Here is a 20,052-nt window from a genome sequence, read left to right as displayed (position 1 = left end):
ATGCACACCATCGGGACCAGACTAGGACTTCAAGAAAATGGGACTAGACATTAATTGCTTTTTTAATTTTATTATTATTACTGTATTTTAATTTAATTTTATTTATTTATTGTGGTAAACAGAGGAGGATGGATCCCCCCTTTGAGTCTTGGTTCCTCTCAAGGTTTCTTCCTCATGTTCTAGGGAGTTTTTCCTTGACACTGTCACCCTTGGTTTGCTCACTGGAGGCTTGGACTCGGACATTTGTAAAGCTGCTTTGTGACATCTGTTGTAAAAAGCATTATATAAATAAATTTGATGTGATGTACACTGTAGAAAATTAATTGCTGAGAAAACATAAAATATTAAGGCAACATAAGGCAATATTAAGGCAACTTATTAAGGTTAGTTTGTTTATCCACCTTACATTTGTTCAACCACTATTGATTATCTTCAATATAGTAAGAAAATCTTGTTATGAAAACTGTGAAATTCTTATTCAGGCAATTGTTTTTATCGCATTAACAAATAATGTTTTCCTAGGAAAAAAAATCCCAAATCATTGAAATTCACTGAAAATATATTGTTAAGAAAAGTGCACTGCAAAATTAAATACATTTTTTTCAAAATAATTTCCCTAGTAACCCAAAAATACAATACCTTAACACATAAAAAGAAGGTTGATAAAAGTTGAAGGTTCTTGATGGGCTGTGTTGCGATGGGACCAAGAAAGAAGACATCTTGGTGCATGTGGTGTGAGCACCAGAGACACTGTCACCATAAATACAAGGCCAGTAGGAAAATATTTTATGATGAAGTCCAGAGTGTCTCTGAATTAAAATTTTTTGGTGGCCAGAGTAGCTTTGAATGGAGGGCTGAAGGTAGGACGTGGGATTTTTTGGGGTGGATATTTTCAAAAACGTGCTTATACTTGCTAGTTTCTACAAAATTAACTACTCCACATTTAAATGAACCCAGTGACCATTGCCGGTGGCTAATTACTTACATATATAAGTAACAGGGTTTATATATATATATATATATATATATATATATATATATATATATATATATATATATATATATATATATATATATATATAGGGGAATCAGCTGCCATGAAGTGATGAACTTGGCCAGCCACAATGCTTAGGTAAGCCCTACAGTCCAAATCCACAGGTATCAGAGGACCCACAATGTGCAAAGAAAACCTTCCCCATACCACTACTCCTCCTCCACCAGTCTGAACTGTTGCCATCTGACAGGAAAACCTTCCCCATACCACTACTCCTCCTCCACTAGTCTGAACTGTTGCCATCTGACAGGAAGGGCTCATTGAGTCATGTTGCTTGTGCCAAATTCTGACCTTCCCATTATGGTACAAAAGAAATCTAACCAAGCAATGTTTTTCCACTGATCAGTGATCCAATTTTTCTTCTGTTTTGGCCACTGGAGTCTTGCCTTTTGTTTGTGTTAGACAGCGGAGGAAATTGAACTGGTTGTCTGTTGTTAATAGCCCTTCCATGCCAAGGAACGATGAATTATGCATTTGGACACATTAGTTGGAACACCAGTGATGTACTCAGCTGCAATTTGCTTGACTGTGCACCACCTGTTCATCAAAACAATTTTTGACATCCTCCTCTGACCCTCCTTTAACCAACAATTTGTTTACGTCAAGTTGTTTATGTCAAGTTATATCACACCATTCTCAGTAAACTCTTGGCACCGCTGTACAAGAACATCCCACAGGGTTGGCAATTTTCGCTATACTTCCAAATTCCCATATGTTTAAACAAATTTTCTGTTTACCTTGACTATATATCAGAAATTGCGACCCCTTATATTCATATCAAAATAATTCAATTCTAAGCATAAATGTGCTCAACCTCATTAAATATTTTCAATATAAAACATCACTCTTGCTGTAGGGGAAAGATCAACATTTTGCTTAAGATAATGGCTTTTGAATGAACTAATGAAATTGTATGGTTTGCCTAAAAACTCTAAAATAATGCAATAGGATAATGCAAACACGCACACACACATCTGATCACCCCATGGTGAATATACTCTTTACCTTGAAGGGAAGTCAGAAGTAAACACAGCATTACAGGAAACAGAGAATCACTACAGTATCTGGGTCAGATGATGCAAAAGCGATTGTAACAATTTCACAATATTAAATTATATATATATATATATATATAAATCATTTAATAAGTGCAGGTTTCATAGCAAAAGAACATCCCACAAGGTTGGCAATTTTCGCTATACTGGCCCCAGTCTAATGCGGATGACCGCGCCACATTTGAAGTCACTCTATTGAGTCACTTGATGTTCCCATTTTAATGTGGATTTACACTGAAACTGACCCACAGAAAACTTGCTCACCAGATTTTATGCTGTATTCCAGGGTCACATGTCTAATTTTCTGTTTTTTACTGAATTGTGAAAAGGCAGGTCTCTCTAATAAAGTGGCCATTCAGTGTACATATAATTTTCAGGTAAAATATCAAATTATTTTTCTCATGTGTTTCTCTAACATTTCTATTTTTCTGTACAGTCTTGTTTAGCATATGCTACCATTCTTAATTCTATGTTTATTTACATGATATCCTCGACATCCTCCTGAGTCAATTCCCCATTGAAGGAAATCTACTCATTCTGCTTGGAGACTTCAACCTTCCATCAGGCAAGCTGCATTCCTCCTGCATCCTTCTGCTGTTAACAGCATTCAACCTCACCCTCAACCATTCTCCTCTGACTCGCAAAGCGGGCAACCCGCACCACTACAATATCGGACATCGCATTCAGAACTCAGCTCATACCAGTCTCTCCTTTCCAAGTTCTCACTGGAAGTAACATCCATAAAGTCATCCTACTACAGAGGAAATGTTGAATTATCAGCATCCGATCCATGCAAGCTCTTCACTATTTTTTCTTCTCTCCTGAATCCTCCCCCTCCTTCCTCATATCTTACTCCAGATGATTTTATCACCTTCTTTGAGGAGAAGGTTGCAGAAATCCACCAGTCCTTTTCCACTGTTCCCACTCCTCCAATGTGCATTCCCCAACATCCAACTCTCTGACTTCTTTTTCTCCTCTCTCCTCAGATGAAATTCTTCAACTCCTGACTTCCAGCAGTCTGACTACATGTCCGCTGGATCCAATTCCTTCCACTCTGTTCCAGACAATCGCAAGAGCTCTGCTTCCTTTCATGTCTGTCATCATCAACAACATGCCAACTGCATTCAAAACTGCCACGGTGGTACCAATCCTCAAGAAGGTCACGCTTGACAGCTCCAACGTTACCAGCTACAGACCGGTATAACTTCTCGCTTTCCTCTCAAATGCCCTTGAATGAGCAGTTTATAATCAATTGTCTCTTTTCCTCACCCAGAACCAGCTGCATGATCCCAATCAGTCTGGTTACAAACCGGCACATTCTACAGAAACGGCCCTCATAGCAGTGACGGAAAAACTTCATGCTGCTAAAGCTGCCAAACAGTCATCTGTTTTGATTCTTTTAGATTTTTCAGCAGCCTTTAACAGAGTGAACCACAATATTCTTCTTTCTCTTCACTCCAGGCTTGGTGTGACTAGTTCTGTTTGGAGATGGTTTCAGTCCTATCTGGCATGAGGGTCCTATCAGGTGACATGGAGAGGATCCACATCCAAACCGTGTAGACTCTCCACTGGTGTTCCACAAGGCTCAGTATTGGGGCCCCTTCTCTTCTCTTTGTATACTCGTTCTCTTGGTGATGTAATATCTTCTCATGGTTTCTCCTACCACTGCTATGCCGATGAAACTCAATTATTTCTTTCTTTTCCACCCTCTGACATGCTGGTCTCGAGACGTATCTTGGCATGCTTGACTGACATCGCGTCATGGAAGCTCAACTTGAACCCCACCACTTGAAGCTCAACTGCAGTAAAACAGAGCTTCTGTTCATCCCAGGCACTCCCAACCCTTACCATGACCTCATAGTTTCCTTCGAGAACTCCCTGGTATCACCATCTGAAGCTGACCATAGCCTGGGCGTAACTTTGGACGGCCAGTTGTCATTCTCAACTCATGTTTCTAATCTAACCTGGTCTTGCAGATTTCTCCTTTGTGACATACGAAGGATTCGGCCCTTTCTCTCACAGGAAGCTACCCAGGTGCTTGTGCAGTCTCTTGTCTCAACTCGCTACTTGCTGGTCTTCCTCTAAGAGCCATCAAACCTCTACAACTTGTCCAGAATGCAGCAGAATGACTGGTGTTCAATCTTCTGAAGTTTACACATGTTACTCCACTGCTGCGCTCCCTTCATTGGTTCCCAGTACCTTGATGCTTGCCAACAAAGCCAAAAATGGACCAGGCCCTTCATACATGAGGTCAATGATCAAAGCCTCAAGTACAGCTCGGCTTGAAATATCTTGCTTCATGACTCATGAACGACAAACAGCGAGACTATTTTCTGTCCTGGCTCCAAGGTGGTGGAATGATCTCCCGCTGCTGTCCAGACAGTAGGTTCCCTTGCAATCCACAAACACAAGTTTTTTAACAAAAATCCACAAGTTTTTTAACAAACTCTAGCACTTATTGTTTATTGCACTTATCATTGTTTAAGATAGACCTTATGTATTTTGTACTTCTAGATATCAGCATTGATACCTGTATTCTACAGTATTCTAGTTCATGTTCATGTTGGACTCTAACCTACTGTACTGTACTAGGATATTCTATGAGTAACTGACAAAGCACCTTTGTAAGTCCCTCTAGATAAGAGTGTCTGCTAAATGCCGCAAATGTAATGTAAATATAAATGTAAATTCAGTGAAACATTTTTGTAATTCTTAAATATCTTGGTTTTATTCTCTGAAAGGCATTATTTTTGCAGTGGGCCCTGCAGTGAGATTGCCTGTCATATCACAAAGGCTTGTGATATGTGTGGCCCTGCATTGAGTGAGGAGGAGCTAGACTGTCCATGATACCTTGCCATCCTGCAATTTCTTGCTCCATGGCATAAGTCTGGCAGTGTAAAGTGCATAGAGTGGGCCTTGTCCCTTCCTGCTCTCAGACACAGTGTCTTTACAAACACGAGTGTGTGTGTGTGTGTGTGTGTGTGTGTGTGTGTGTGTGTGTGTGTGTGTGTGTGTGTGTGTGTGTGTGTAGGTAGGTGTATCCTCATGTATGCTTCAGCTGTTTGAACAGGCAGTAGACATAACTGAGCTGAGGCAAAACACTCCCTGTGCATTTCTACTTCACTCAGTACAGACATGCTGTTCACTAGTTTAATAGGTGAACACTGCCAGGGAGCCAGAATTCCACATATCAAGTACAAGAGCTGTTGTGTGGAATTGGATGCATATGAGATGACTGGTTCACTAAAGCATTTGTTGATGTTTGTTCCTGTGCAAGATACATAAGCAACATAAGCAAACTCTGCCATTATAATTATGTTCTTTCCAATTAATCTTTTTCTGTTTAATGTCAATTGAAGTCCAATTTTGCTCATTCTTTCTTATTTAGCATCATAAGTAATACTAGCTGTTTTACTTAAACTTCGGGGTTGTAAAAAGATTTGCGTCAGGGATGTTGAAACAGCTGCAAAACCTAAAGATCCTACAGGGCTCAGAAAGCCATTTAGATTTACAAAGCTGCAGATGAACTCAACAACCCTCTCTCAAACTGACTCTCTTAATCTTTCACACACACACACACACACACACACACACACACACACACACACACACACACACACAGACCACACACTCCCCATAGAGGGGAGGTGACTGGGTTCACATAGCACTGTTACCTCTGTGATGTATAGCTTGTCAGTGAGGGAGAAACCCTCCACAAGCCTTAAATGTATAGTATTATATTCTTCCTAAAATATACATTTTCCAAATATACTTAAATTATTAATACCAAATAGAAGGTAGTGCAACTGGCACGTTAAAAATTATTTTTAGCATGTGAAAACAGTGATCATAGACAATACATTGGACTTATGCATGCCACATTTTATAAAATAATTAACTTTGACATTTTTACAATTTGTTTTTATTTTATCAAGTCTAATCAGAATTATTATAATTTATGTATGCCTTTGTAGTATTTGGTGCTTCTAATGTCCTCTGAGGTCCCTCGTATGCTTTTATGATAAAACAATTTCCCATCAGTAAAGTACTCTATCTATCTATCTATCTATCTATCTATCTATCTATCTATCTATCTATCTATCTATCTATCTATCTATCTATCTATCTATCTATCTATCTATCTATCTATCTATCTATTTGTCTGTCTGTCTGTCTGTCTGTCTGTCTGTCTGTCTGTCTGTCTAGCCATCTGTCTATCACCTCTTTTGTACCTGCCCACACATTACTCGTTTTATCACTCTCCTTGAATGATGAACACTTGCATTATAACCATTTCTGCCAGAGAGCCATGTAAGGAACCCCAGTGTATCAGATACTGGGAAGTCTTGCCGTTTGCCAGTATTGCTAATTCCCTTTGTCGCTCTACATTCCATGGGTACTTCAGTGTACTGCTTTTACCCTCCATAATGAGGTCAGTCATTTGGAGGTGGAAGCATCCAGTGGTTTCCACCAGGTTGAGGTGAGTCTGATGCTGCAGAGCCTGAGCCTACCACAGACTGATCCAGCGTATCATTTCATTATCAGGTTAAAACAGAGAGATCCCCATACTGTGTTGGAGTCAAGCCCTCAGGGACCAGAACTGGCAACCACTGGGCTGCAAGAGTTTTTATTACTAAACTTCTCAAGATGTTACAAACCTTAGTGGCTTTGCCCTTTGTGACAAACTGGTCCTTTAGTTAATTTTTAAAAAACCTTTTCTCAATGATGGCTTGATTATTGCACCTGTCATTTTTTTAATCCTTATATTGACTACAAAACACTACAAAATAAAAATAGCATACCCTATAGTCATAGGCTATAATCACGGGCTATAGTTATAGACTATAGTTGGAGGCTATAGCCATAGGATATGAGTCTTGTGCAAGAGTACAAACTACATAAGAACACATTTCCAGTATATTCCACACAAACCAAAACAAACAAAAAAAATGCAATAAATATGTGTAAAATGAGTTTTCATTTCTAAGCGGTTAATTTTGGATCTGGGAATTTCTGGTATATAGAACAACAAACAAAAATGTAACACAAGAGCTCATAGTATATACTCATTTATAGAAATCTTTTCAAAGCTTAACCTTACTAAAACTGCTCTAAGGATATTTTTAATCCATTATCAAAAGAACCTTTTGGTCACTGTAACTCACTCTTCCAGTATGGGTATCTAGTGCCCTTCTGCACTATCTGACATCCTTTTAGAAGTTGGTCTGATAAATTGCACTGAACTTTGGTCAGCAAAGATTACATGGCTGGGTGGCCAAAGATACTTTATTTACAAACAGGTCCACGTGGACATCTACATGAACACTATAACCTTGCAGGAAAAAGATCTATCTGATCGAATTGAGTTCTAAATTTAAAAATAAGCAAAACAGGTCCAGTTCATAGTGACTGTTAGCACAGAGCTCTGTGGGCCCATGATAAGTAGTTGCCTCTAATGCTGCAGAGATGACAGATTGCTGTATATTGTTATTATGATAATGTGATTATGATCATTTATGGTGCCTTGTAAAAAAAAAGGCTTGTTACAAAAATTCTTATGATAAGCGAGGGATCATTTTCAGCATAAAGTTCATGGTTTTGAAGTCAGTGTTTCATTTTGCTTGCAAAATGTGTGTATGGTTTTGCGAAACGTGTTGAGGCTTGTTAAAACAGAGATACTGATCCTGAAATGTGTTTAAGCAATAGAGAAAAACTGTACCATCACACTAATGTCCTCTCTGGCTAAAAACTGTGGAGAGAATCCTTTGCCATGCCTGATCTGACACTGGCTATGTTCAGGTGATATAGTCAAACACACAGCATCCATCCTCCAGGAGGGACATCTAATCATATGAACTGTGATCATAGACCTTCCACCATCATGGGGGGTTAAGGGACCATCTGTAGGTGGGCTCTAAGCCATTGTATGACTGCAGAGGAAAGGTGAAATTCCACACTGTCGCACAAGGAAACAATAGTTTTCATATGTGTCTGCACCTGGCCCCTGTCCTTCCTAGGTACCAGACCTCCACAGAGGTCATCCAGGAACAGATTTAGGTGTTCTTTGTTAAACCGATTCATGCAGCAATGCAGGGGTTAAAACTACTGCAAGCACACTAACACCCCTCTTTCCTGGAACTCCCACTGTGGCTCTTTTCACTATTACAGTCCCCTCCTGTTGCTGTCTTTTGTCTGAAAAATTGAAACTAGCCTCATCCATTTCAGACACAGACTGCTTGCTTGGACAGACTGGTGCTTAGTTTCTTTGGTTGGTTTCATCGTATGTTTCAAAAGGAATTTTTAAATGGTGTATTCAAGCATTTGCACACTGAAATCTATAAATACAGTTTTGTTGTTGTTGTTGTTGTTGTTGTTTTTTCGGGTAGTTGAGACAGTACTAAATCCTGGAATTTTTCTGTTCTCTGACCTATATTTGACCTATTTGTGTTTCTGCACAAAATCTTGGCTATGGTTTGGTCCACATAGAGCGCTATGGTGCCAACTGTGAACAATTTTGATAAAGGCTCATTAACGATTGTAAATTATTCCAAGCAAGCCAAAGACCAAAGATGAAAAAGGACCAAGGATGAAAATGGATACATGATCTATCGGTCAAACTCAGGTCTACATATTTAGCTGGGTGTGAATTCTTTGCCGTAGAGCAGTACACGTGTGGTATTCCACAAGGGTCAACTGATCTCCAGGCAGGTGGGACATGGAATAGTCAGTGATGGTCCTGCTCCTATTTAAAGGGCTGCTTGGTTTAAGAGCTGGATGCCATGTTTGTCTAGAATGTTTATTATGTAGCACCTAAATGTGCACAATATAGACCAATTCATTCTGAACCCTGCATCACTTCCTCTAAGAGAAGTATACCCTGATACTTGTGACATTTGATGGCACATCTTTATAAATAGTTTAGTGTTTCCCTGTCTCAGTTCTGGAGTATCAATCGACACTGCACATGTGTGCAAGTCCCAACACACCTGTCCCAATATATCTGTCTCAACACACCTGACCCTACAAACCTGTCCTAATTCACCTGTCCCTGCAAGCCTGTCCCTTCACACCAGTCTCAACACACCTGTCCCAACACAATTCACTCTACACATCTGTTCTAATACACATTTCCCTAGATATCTGTCTCAATATATCTGCCCCAACACACTTCACCCTATACACCTGTCCCTAAACACCTGACCCTACACACCTGACCCAACGCAAGCCCCAGCATGAAGTAAAAATGAGAATGGAGAAAACAAACATTCCTCAAGTTCAAGGTCTCTCTACAGTCTCCCCTGTCATGGGTCAGGGATCTCCAGGGTCATTGGGACATGTCACTTCCCAGTGCCACCTGCACGCCTAATCACTAACTCTGGCCAGCAAGCCATGGTCACGTGACCATTGGCAGATTGGGTTTCAGGGGGACAACCATATATGGATTGGAGTCCAGTCTGGAAATTAAACTCTCTCCCCCCTTCCTGCCTGGCCTAATCGGAGCTGTCTGTAGTTACACAGACCACAGCTTCAAAATATGCTAATTCCAGAAGCTAATGATTCCAGATCATTAATTCCAGATAACTCCTTCCAATTTGTGTTTAGTCCGTTTTAATAGCTCTCCAATGAAACAATAACAAAACCAGCAACCCCAGCAATGCTGCATTCAGGATTAAATTTAGATAGGTGTAATGGAGTTGGAAACTTGGGAACTTGAGAGTTGGGAATGTGAGTATATTTCATTAGGCTAGAACAGTTCTGTGGGAGCACAGTGTGTAAAATGTGTGTGTAAAAATAGAAGTGATCTTTACTCTTCTTACCAAAGCAACATGTGTACTATAACAAACACTGCTAGAGCGGTGAGGATGAAGGTTGCTAACATGGCATCAACTGAAAACTGCATGATTTTCTACAACTACAGTGACAGATTTCAGAGTAAGGGAGGGCTGGTCACAGAAATACCAAATGGTTAGGACACACATTGCATTTGGATTCACTTATTTTCCTGAAAACAATGGAATTGACTGTAACACATGCTACACTTGCAAATGTGTTTCAGGCCCCATATGAAATCCACACCACTCTCTACATGCACTCACATGTTACTGTAATGTGAGCATACTGACATACATTGTCACATACAAAAATACATAAACAAACACCAGGTGACTTGCAGTGATGCAACTATAGCTACATAAATCAATACAAACTCTGGGGAAAACAAATGGCCCTATTACACATATGACCTGCAGAACAAGAGAAGAGTACAGCAGTAAAACCATAAGAAAAATAAGAATACCAAAATTCTCAGAAAGTCGATCATTTGTGATATGTTTTTATGAGCAAACAAATCCTTTAATAAAGCTTCTTCAGCTTGTGAAAGAGAATATAATATAATAACTATTATTGAAATTAAATAATAATCATGCCTGTGAGTTTAGCACTATTACAACCAGATTCATTTCACCTGTGTCTTTTTTACCTGTGTCCTAGTTATGTTGTGTATTTCAGCCAAGTGTTTCTTTGGCTGTTTGTTCATTTGCCTACCTGCATTCTGTATGGTTTGATACCTTTTTCCTGGTTCTGATTTTTGCTTTTGTTATATTTTTTTGTCTTTTGTTGGTCTTGGCACTACATTAAAATTCCTCCTGCATTTGCATCCATCTCTCTGCCTTGTTCTGTGCCTTCACACATGCCTTCACACATTATAACTGACCACCATCAGGATGCAGCGGAGGGGCCTTTCCAGCATTGTTAAGGATGCTTCTGACTACCTTGCATTACCAGCTCACACTACAGAGGACAAACATCCCAGGAGGCTGGCAGCACATTGGCTGGCTAACACTGGATTGGTTGTACGAATGGGACACTTCTGGGTTGGGAGAAAGCTATATTACTGCAGATGCTGCTGCCCTATTAGAGATGTACAGGGTAGATCCACAGTGAATGATCTCTACCCAGCCTGAGACTGTAAGTACCAAGGCTAAGTACCAGCCTGAGTCTGCCCCTGTGATGTTGGTTCCTCTGTCTCCTTGTCGAACATCCAATTTGTTCCTGCTCCTCAGCCCATGATCCTGGTCTCCGGTTGGTAGGCCTCCTGCATCAAGCTCTCAAGGCCCATCAGGCCTACCTCACAGGACATGTGGGGAGGACTATGGGGCTTAGGGACGGTGCAGGAGCTGCTCTTTCTATGTTATGTCTTGTCTTCCTATCTTTCATCCAGGTCTCATCTAAAATGTTCTGATCCAGTGTCTGCTCCATTACTGCCCCCACCTCCGTTCCAGTGCCAGCTCCATGCCTCATCCCATTCCTGTTCCTGTCTATGCTGTCCTGTCCTCTCCTCCACCAGTCCCATCTCCTATCCTCCTTGCTTCACCCCTGGCCTGTGGACTCCCTGCTTCACATCATCTCCAGTGCCAGCTCCACATCTCATCCCGACTCCTGCTCCGTGCCTTGCCCTGCTCCATGCGTCTCCCAGTGTGCTCCTTCTCCTGCTTCTCGCCTTGCCCCAGTTGCAGCTCCTGTGTCCTCCTCCTGTTCCAGTTCTTCATCCTGCTTATTCTCCTGTCTCTGCCCTCTGCTCCTGTGTCTGCTCACCACCTAGCTTCTGCCCCAGAGCCATTTCCTGCTCCTTGTCTCAGCCTGGTTGCTGTCTCTGTGCTTGTTCCTGTTTAGTCTGTTCCTTGGTTCCTGGTTTCTTTTTTGTTTTATTTTTGCACATCGGGAGCCACACGACAAAGGGGGTTAATTCCATTTATGCTCTGAGCAGACTTTCACATTCTCACATTACATGCTAGCTATGTCTCTACCATTTGAATGCTCTGACTACCTTTAGTGGGTATCACCAACCAAAGGTTGCACCAGAGGAGACTAAAAGACAAAAGGAGAGCCAAAATTAGAAAAGGTAAGACTTAAGAAAAGTAATGAGAACAGGAACAGGTAGCTAGCTAGAATTGTAAACAGTAGCTAGCTAGCATAATATAGAACTGCATATTCCCTAACATATTTGTTAGATGCGTAATGCTCTTGTGAGCAATCATTTTGCTGTTTTTTAAAGGCTCTGGCCAGCTCGCCTCTGCCGCTATGCTGCTGATGGTACCTAACAGTAATGAAGTCAAAGCCCATTAGTAGCTGCTGATGATAGTCAACAGTAACAAAGACCCACCTCATCTGACATAACCTTTGTCCACTTCCACTGACAACCTGGAAGTATGAAGCAGCTGCGTCCCTCAAGTGGCCAATTAAAGTTCAAGGGGAGGAGCGAAGAACGAGCTAATTTTTCCATCGTAACACATGCGCCCTTGCACTAAACAAATTTTTTTTTTTTTGGATGTTTACGTTGATATTTCAATCGAATATTATGACAATGTTAGGTGTTTTATTTCATGTAAATGCTGAACACTGGTGCATTATTTTATTGTTTTCCACTGTTTAAACCTAATCAGCTCTAAGCTAGCCACATTGATGTACACTGCTCAAACAAATTAAGGGAATGACAGTAATAACACCAAGTCAGCCCTTAAGATGACATCATGGATTCCTCTGAGGAGGAATGGGAGCAGCAGAAGAAGAGTTATTAATCATTGTACTAAGCTGTATACTTTTATAAGATTACCAAGTACCAGGCTTGTTTCACAGTGAAGAGGGCTGACGTTATATCAATACATTTAGCTAGTCAACTAGGGCAGCAAGCAGACAGCATCATAACGGTTCATGTGTTCATGTTCACTAACAATAAAAAGTCTTTTTTTAGACAAGTTACCTAATTAGCTGCTTTGCTGGTCTTTCAAAAACCTGAAATGTGTGAAACCTGCACCTCAGCCTCCTTTTTACCAACTTTCATAGAAAAATGTGTATGGCCCTGCTGTACATCTTCCCCACCTCATGCATAGGAGGAGAAGTCTAGGCCTAGAGGATTCTTTTAAAGTATCAGTGGTGCTAATGTGTACTGCTTTATTAAAACTGAGATGGACAAATCATTTGGGATTAGTATCCCAAATTCTCTAAAGACTTACCCTTAACAACACTTGCACGATTCACTTAATCCACACACAAACAAACATATCCCCCCTGTGCCCCCCCCCACACACGTACACACCCATATACTCATGCCCATAAACGCACATTTACAACCCCAGTGACCCATGGGCATGATGAACACATCCACCCACAGATCTTCACAACCCCAGTGACCCATGGGCATGATGAACACATCCACCCACAGATCTTCACAACCCCAGTGACGCATGGGCATGATGAACACATCCACCCACAGATCTTCACAACCCCAGTGACCCATGGGCATGATGAACACATCCACCCACAGATCTTCACAACCCCAGTGACCCATGGGCATGATTAACTCAGTAGATGGATACATTTATAATGGGCGTCTCCAGTTCAGCAGGTTTCTACATGTAATGCAGGATGGGGGGGCTGCTGAACGAACACACTTGCGAAGTGCCGGCGCATTTATATGAAACTGAACTACTCTGGGAAGCCATAATACAAGGGATGGATGGGATAGAATCACGTAATGTGTTTATTAACAAACATAGACTAACAATACCGACTAGAACCAAGAATAAACAAACATAAGAGGAACAGGCTAATAGGGTGAGGGTGAGACTTAGGCAACAAAGTACACACACACACACACACACACACACACACACAGAAATTGAAGTGTGGTACATATTTCAGGGGAACATATCAATCCCCAAGCAACTATTCAAGATGTCACACCCTTGCATTGATCATGTGCTCAGACTGCACATCTGAGTGGAACAGGTGACATACAGTGTATCAGAGAAGGTTAGGATGAGCCATACATTCAACAAGACTGCAATGACCTGTAATGACCTGTCTAGTCTCTCTTCACTATTCTTCTGAACATGCTGAACCCTATACCCCAGCTACACAAAGAAAGGCCGGATGGACCTGTGACATGCAGTAGATAGTAGCAAACAATTTGGAAAGTATTTTCCCTTTATTTGATTCTTACATGTTTTCATACTTTGAATTGTTAAAACAGTGAAATAAGAGCTCCTAGCCAGTCTACAGATATAATCAAAGTTATAGACAACTGCTCTGATTTGACGTCACACTGATATGACTGAAAACAGTACATTTGCATGTGAAAGGCAAAACTACGTAAGATCCTGTTACAACCAACCAATCCAAGGGGCCTTTAAAAACCTTTTATGATTTCCCTTACCAATAACAAATCAACTTTATGTTATGAACAATAAAACTGAAACCACAAAATTTGTCAGATCCTGGCAGCCATGAAGTCTGCCATACAAATCTTATTACTTTGTTTCCCAGAAATCGTTTTGTATATACACTGAACAAGCCCAAACAGCACTGTGTTCTTGACATCCTTTTTCATCCATTCTTGAACTTACAACTGCTTTAATTTATCCTGGCATGGACTGAACAAGTTATCAGAAGAGTTTCACAGGTCCATTGGTACCTCTGGTTGGAGCAGGCTGGTGATGGATCCGTCTCCTCAAACAGATGTTTGGTTGGTTGGTTTGGCCTGGAAGGCCCCTAAGCTGAATTCACTGTCAGGTTCATAGAACCGTTAGACGGTTTTAATAGCCTTGGGCCATGGGGTCTGATAAAGCAAAGCAAACCACCAAACAAAAAAAAATGGATCTCCAAAGATTCCTTTTGCTTTTGGCTACACACCTTTCTTGCCATTTAGTCGTCATTTTGTAGTTAGAATGTAGTTAGCCTTTAAGGGTGGCAATATGATCCATTATAGCAGCACTACAACAGGACAGTGAAGCTTCACTAAAAGCATTTCTCCTGACAGTCCTTCCATGGAAGGAATAGCAGGACCGGGACTCATCATGATGTTTTTTTGTAGATCCTCTACTAATCGATTTTATTATCAGTGCAATATGAACTGTAGCCCAAACTGGGCCTACTTGCATTCTTTTAGGACACTCTTGACTAGCAGTCTGTTACGTGTTTCGTGTTCTCTGACTGGTGGACCATTTTAGATACGCACATCACTGCTCTGTTGAACATTTTACTTCAGTGTAATTGTAGTTATGTTTTACTAATTAAATGGAGCATGTTTAGACCCTGTTTTGGATTTTCTGATTTGTTAGTTCTTCCAGAAGCAGTTGACAAAGGTCAACATTTCTAACTACCAGCTCTATTAATCCGTTTTCTTAAGTACATTGGGTTGTACAAAAGGATGAAAAATGATTCCAAAAGAGTGATGTGCCAGTAATGGGTAAAGCACTATCAGTTGTAATATTTAGTTATCCAGTACACCAAGCACCTGCAGCAAGGTTGGCATGCAAATCAAAATGTGTTACTGTTTCTATCTCTGGGGTACTTTAACCATAAATTACACAGCCTTTTCACACACACACACACACACACACACAAACACACACACACACACACACACACACACACACACACACACACACACACACACACACACATACACACACACAGGGCAATGTTCCACTTAGTGTTCCAAAATCTATTTATGTCACTGTGTTTTTCAATTCAAAACACAGAGGCTAAGCTCTTACTCTCACTCACATTTGCACAGACAGACAGACAGACAGACAGACAATTGTGCACATGTGCACACACAAAATTCATTCAGTAGCCAAATCAAGGACATTAGTGCCTTAGAACTTGAAGCCTGTAACAAGAGCACCAAAAATACTCGCATTTGCAATGATTAATCAGATGATAAATTAATAAAATACATTATTAACAAATAATAATTTGTGGCGCACTCTGTAGTTTTCTTGACTGCGTGCATGAGAGAAACAAAGAACTGAAAATGAAAAGACAGGCACACTGACACCTGATGACCTATATGCCTAAACTCTTATATAATGAGAGCAAAGCCACAGAGTTTAGTTCTTATATTACAGATTCATAAATAACAACAATGCTTAGGTCTTGTTACACAGTAGAGGTTCAGATCTGCAAAGACCTTCAAAACAATGACCATTATGACTAGCATCAATTTTATGTAATTTTGTGTATTAGATAATACTATCTAATAACATACAGTAATTATAAGGTGATGGTTGTATTTGATTATTCATGTTTATTATATTGTTGAATTTTTTTTATTATTTTTTTTATGAGAGCCCCAGTTTCAGAGTGACAGGGAGTTCAGCATCTCATACTGATCTTAATTAGCAATGCATTTAGAGGAGATGCTTTACAGACAGTATCTGAGCTTGCATGCTGAATCTGGCAGGGTTAGGGACCAGGAGAGGCAAGGTTTATACAAATGAGCTCACATGTGCGTTCAGATAAACAGCAAATAGGCCCCAACTCTCTGCTGTGACACAGATTTGGAACACTGCAGTGACACACCCGCGGTGTTTCCATCTGACTTCAGGACCTCGGAGAGCGGCCGGTTCTGACAGAATCAGGGCCCAGGACTTAGACATTTCACAGCACACCAAGAAGGCAGAAGGAAGATATCGCACGATTCATTAACATCCCACACCAACCCCAACGTCCTCACCAGTGCAGCGGGTCAGAGAGCTCATGAGATGTTCTAGTGTCAAAGTTCTTACTCTCAATGTCTCCTCCTCTCTCAGAGTCTTACTTTCAGTCCTGTCTCTGATTTACTCTTTCACTCTCACCATGTCCTCCAGTCTCTGTTTCCATGATTAGATTGCTGTCATCTGATAAACTTGCTACCAGACAATCGATAGCCCAACCAGACAGTTTGCTTCCAAACACCCCACCTAACCTCTCACATATGCACCACCTAACTTCAAAGCAAAACAATGCTCATGACCACAACTTCCTATGTAAAGTGGAACTTGGAATTATTCCGTTCACCTGTGGCCAATCACTTCTGCTCCTGTTTAAACCCTGCAGGTGCCAGACTCCAGTGTTTTGCATTGTAGCCTGCTACAGGCTATAGCTAAGCTGGTTTTTCCTGTTTCTATGGACTCTGGACTATTCTAAGTCTTCGTTCTGTGGTTTTCCTTTGTTCAATCAAATAAACATCCTGGGTCGTGGTAGAATGGCTTTCTAAAACAGTACCACATACTCCAGTGTAATAACAAGACTCTTGTGAGCAGCTCATTGACAGCCGCTTGGAGGTTTAGACAACCAAACGCATTTCGGCATATCTGCATAACACTTCCACTGCCTAACTGTGGGTCTACCAGAGATCCAGCCACAAAACCATTCCCAAGCAAAATGTAAACCCTACACAGTATCCAGAAGTATCCTGAACACAGTATCCTGAACTTCTTCAGCAGCAACTGAGAAATAAAACAGTCCAGTTGTCAAAGCTCTTGAAGGTAAAGAAAAAAAAACAGATGCCACTGAAGACTCTAGATGATCCTTCCATCAGCATGACACGGCAGGAATCAAGTCTCATCAGAAGAGGCGATGAGTGAGTGATAAAAGTGTGTGATTAAACAGATCTTACATGCCTAATCCCTTACACTCCAAGGAACTGCAAGGCATTCCAGACTTTCAGTCCTCATATTGGTTCCAATGTATTTACTGAATTATTCACTGTCATTAGTGAATTATATGCCTTAATACATAAATGCCTGGAGTTTAAGTGGTTAAACGAGTGATAAAAAGAATTTAAAGCAGCTGCCTCACTTGAGAGGCATTATTTTAGTACTGTGAGAAAGCCAAGCCATAACCAGAGTGAGAAGATGCAAACTGTGTGAAAATCACAACATCTACTGAATAATGAATGAAAGGATTAAATGCTTGAATCGTTTACCGCACATACAGTCCCACTGATGTCTCAACAGCATACCTATAATCAAATGAGGAATTTCAAAGAAGATTGTAATAAGTTGTGTGCATACTACACAGACAGCAAATTTCAGTTCAAGACCAGCCAGCACTCAAGAGAAATGTATTTATATATGCATACTGGGTGAGCAGTCTTCTTTTCTAACCCATACTTTTGCTTTATAATGGTTATATACGCTTAAATCTATTTTACGAGTATTACATTTTCCCGCATGTTCTTAAATTTGCATTAAATTTGCACAACCCAATTCATATGAAAATTCATATTAATGGTTAAGCCCAAGAATAGTTTTGAAAATCACGCACGCACCTTAACACTTCATTCAAACAGAATTCAATGCCATCTTTTTACTTAAAAGTCCCTGGTACACATTTGTGGCACGATCACTGCATCCTCCTATTAACCTTTGGCTTTGGCTTCAGGAATCCACTATTCATTCAGGAACAACAGCCTTTGTTTCAAGACACTGTGACTATTTTGTAATTAACAAATATGACCATAAAACGTTCGATGAATTTACTTTTTCAAATGACAGTGAGCACATTACAATTCCAATCACCTGATGGAAAACCTAATAAAGTATAAACTGGAACTAATAATAATAATCTGACACTGTGCAGAAGAACATAAAGCAGTATACTGCTTATAAACTCAATCCACGAAGAAGGAACTTGGTTGAAACAAGACAGTGGGAAACCATATTTTTATTGTTTTATTCTATTTCATTGTTTTATTTTACTGTTTTATTGTGAATGTTTTATTCTCTCTTCATATTTGTCTGTATTCTGCTGTTTTCTCATATTTTATTACAGCCTACGCCTTTTTACCTCATTATTGTTATCTATGTTACTTGTTAACTGTGACGGGCCTTCAGATGGCACTTCATCAAAGTCTGAATAAATAAATTACATGTTTTTGTTATTGTTTAAGTCAAAACAATTTGACCAATAAAATGGCAATTACTGAGATCATAAATTTAATCTGCTGGGCCTATAATGCTTTATTTGGTTTATATGGCTCAATTATATGGATTAAGAAATAATCAAGAAAAATTCTTTGCTGGTGAAAGCAGATTGATATACTTGAACTATTATTGTACATTTGAGTCCAGCTGGTCACAAACTAACTCTACCTCATGCAAATTGCTTTTACCACTCTAAGAAAGGTTGGCTGAGAAAGAGTTTATGACTGTAGGTAACCTTCTTATCTCAGACTCTATCTAAAATACATGTTCACATATTATACAGTGATTTGCACACTTTATATCTCTCTGTATATCCCACACCCACATGAAAGCATGCACACAAACACACACAGACACACACACACACACACACACACACACACACACTCACACACACACAGTAATAATAGCTTAGTAACAGTGTTGTATAGTACCCTGTGTGTGTTGCTATGGTGATGAAATGGCGATAAACGTAAAAGTAACAAAGTAACAAAGTAACAAAGGAGTCCTCTCTCTGCACATTCTAGCCAATGCTGATGGCCATCCTTTCATGCTGATCTGAGATCTGCTTTGTGTGAAGAGCAGTGAGGTTGGCCAGCAGTGCCCTGCTTTCGTTTATATTCACACGGCACCTTTGATTTAGTGTGACGCGTTGTCCTATTTAACCTCACAAAGCAGAAGGCCGGAAAAATGTAGGTAGTCTTAAAGATCTCTGCTTTCACTAAAATCGACATTATATATCACACGTTTAAATGCTGTTGGACATTTAAATGCCTTGTTACTGCGCAACATCGCAATGCCTTCTCACTTTAAAAAATAAAGAAAATACAAACGGCTGACAATGTAAACCCAACCGATCATTGACATCTGTGTTTGAAATAATAGTTTATGTACTGACTACCCATCTCACCCAGAAGTATGTGTATATCATATAAACTCTTAAGGATTTTAAATCTGATGGTATGTATTTCAGGTTTGGATGAATTTGTCAGGTCTACTGTAGAATCATAGGTTTAAACTAACTATGCACAAAAAACACCAAATTCCCAAACTAAGACAGGAACCTCTTATCGGCCAGTGATAAAAACACACGACACATTACTCAGGCTAAAACGCATGAATTAATACAGCCTGACACACTCAATTGTCAATCTGTCTAGACTGAGAGATCACAGAAGTGCAACTTGTGACA

The 20,052-nt window shown here is 40.2% G+C and overlaps 1 protein-coding gene across 3 annotated transcripts in view; it reads right to left on the bottom strand.

Annotated features, from left to right (window-relative positions):
- Positions 1-20,052, bottom strand: part of pcgf5a (polycomb group ring finger 5a) — a 67,522-nt gene that overhangs the window by 28,486 nt on the left and 18,984 nt on the right. The window contains exon 9 of one of the 3 annotated variants that reach the window (XM_081722010.1): positions 115-265. The exons of the other annotated variants lie outside the window; for them this stretch is intronic. Coding sequence (XP_081578136.1) covers positions 173-265 — 93 coding nt within the window. The 3' untranslated portion in view covers positions 115-172. Of the gene's footprint in view, positions 1-114; positions 266-20,052 lie in introns of those variants that run through there. 3 annotated transcript variants of the gene reach the window in all.

The sequence above is a fragment of the Electrophorus electricus genome, chromosome 10 (genome assembly GCF_041902795.1).
Source record: "Electrophorus electricus isolate QZ-2024a chromosome 10, ASM4190279v1, whole genome shotgun sequence".
In the NCBI taxonomy this organism is placed as follows: domain Eukaryota; kingdom Metazoa; phylum Chordata; class Actinopteri; order Gymnotiformes; family Gymnotidae; genus Electrophorus; species Electrophorus electricus.
Note: the sequence above shows the minus strand (reverse complement) of the source record. Positions and strands in the feature narration are given on the sequence as shown.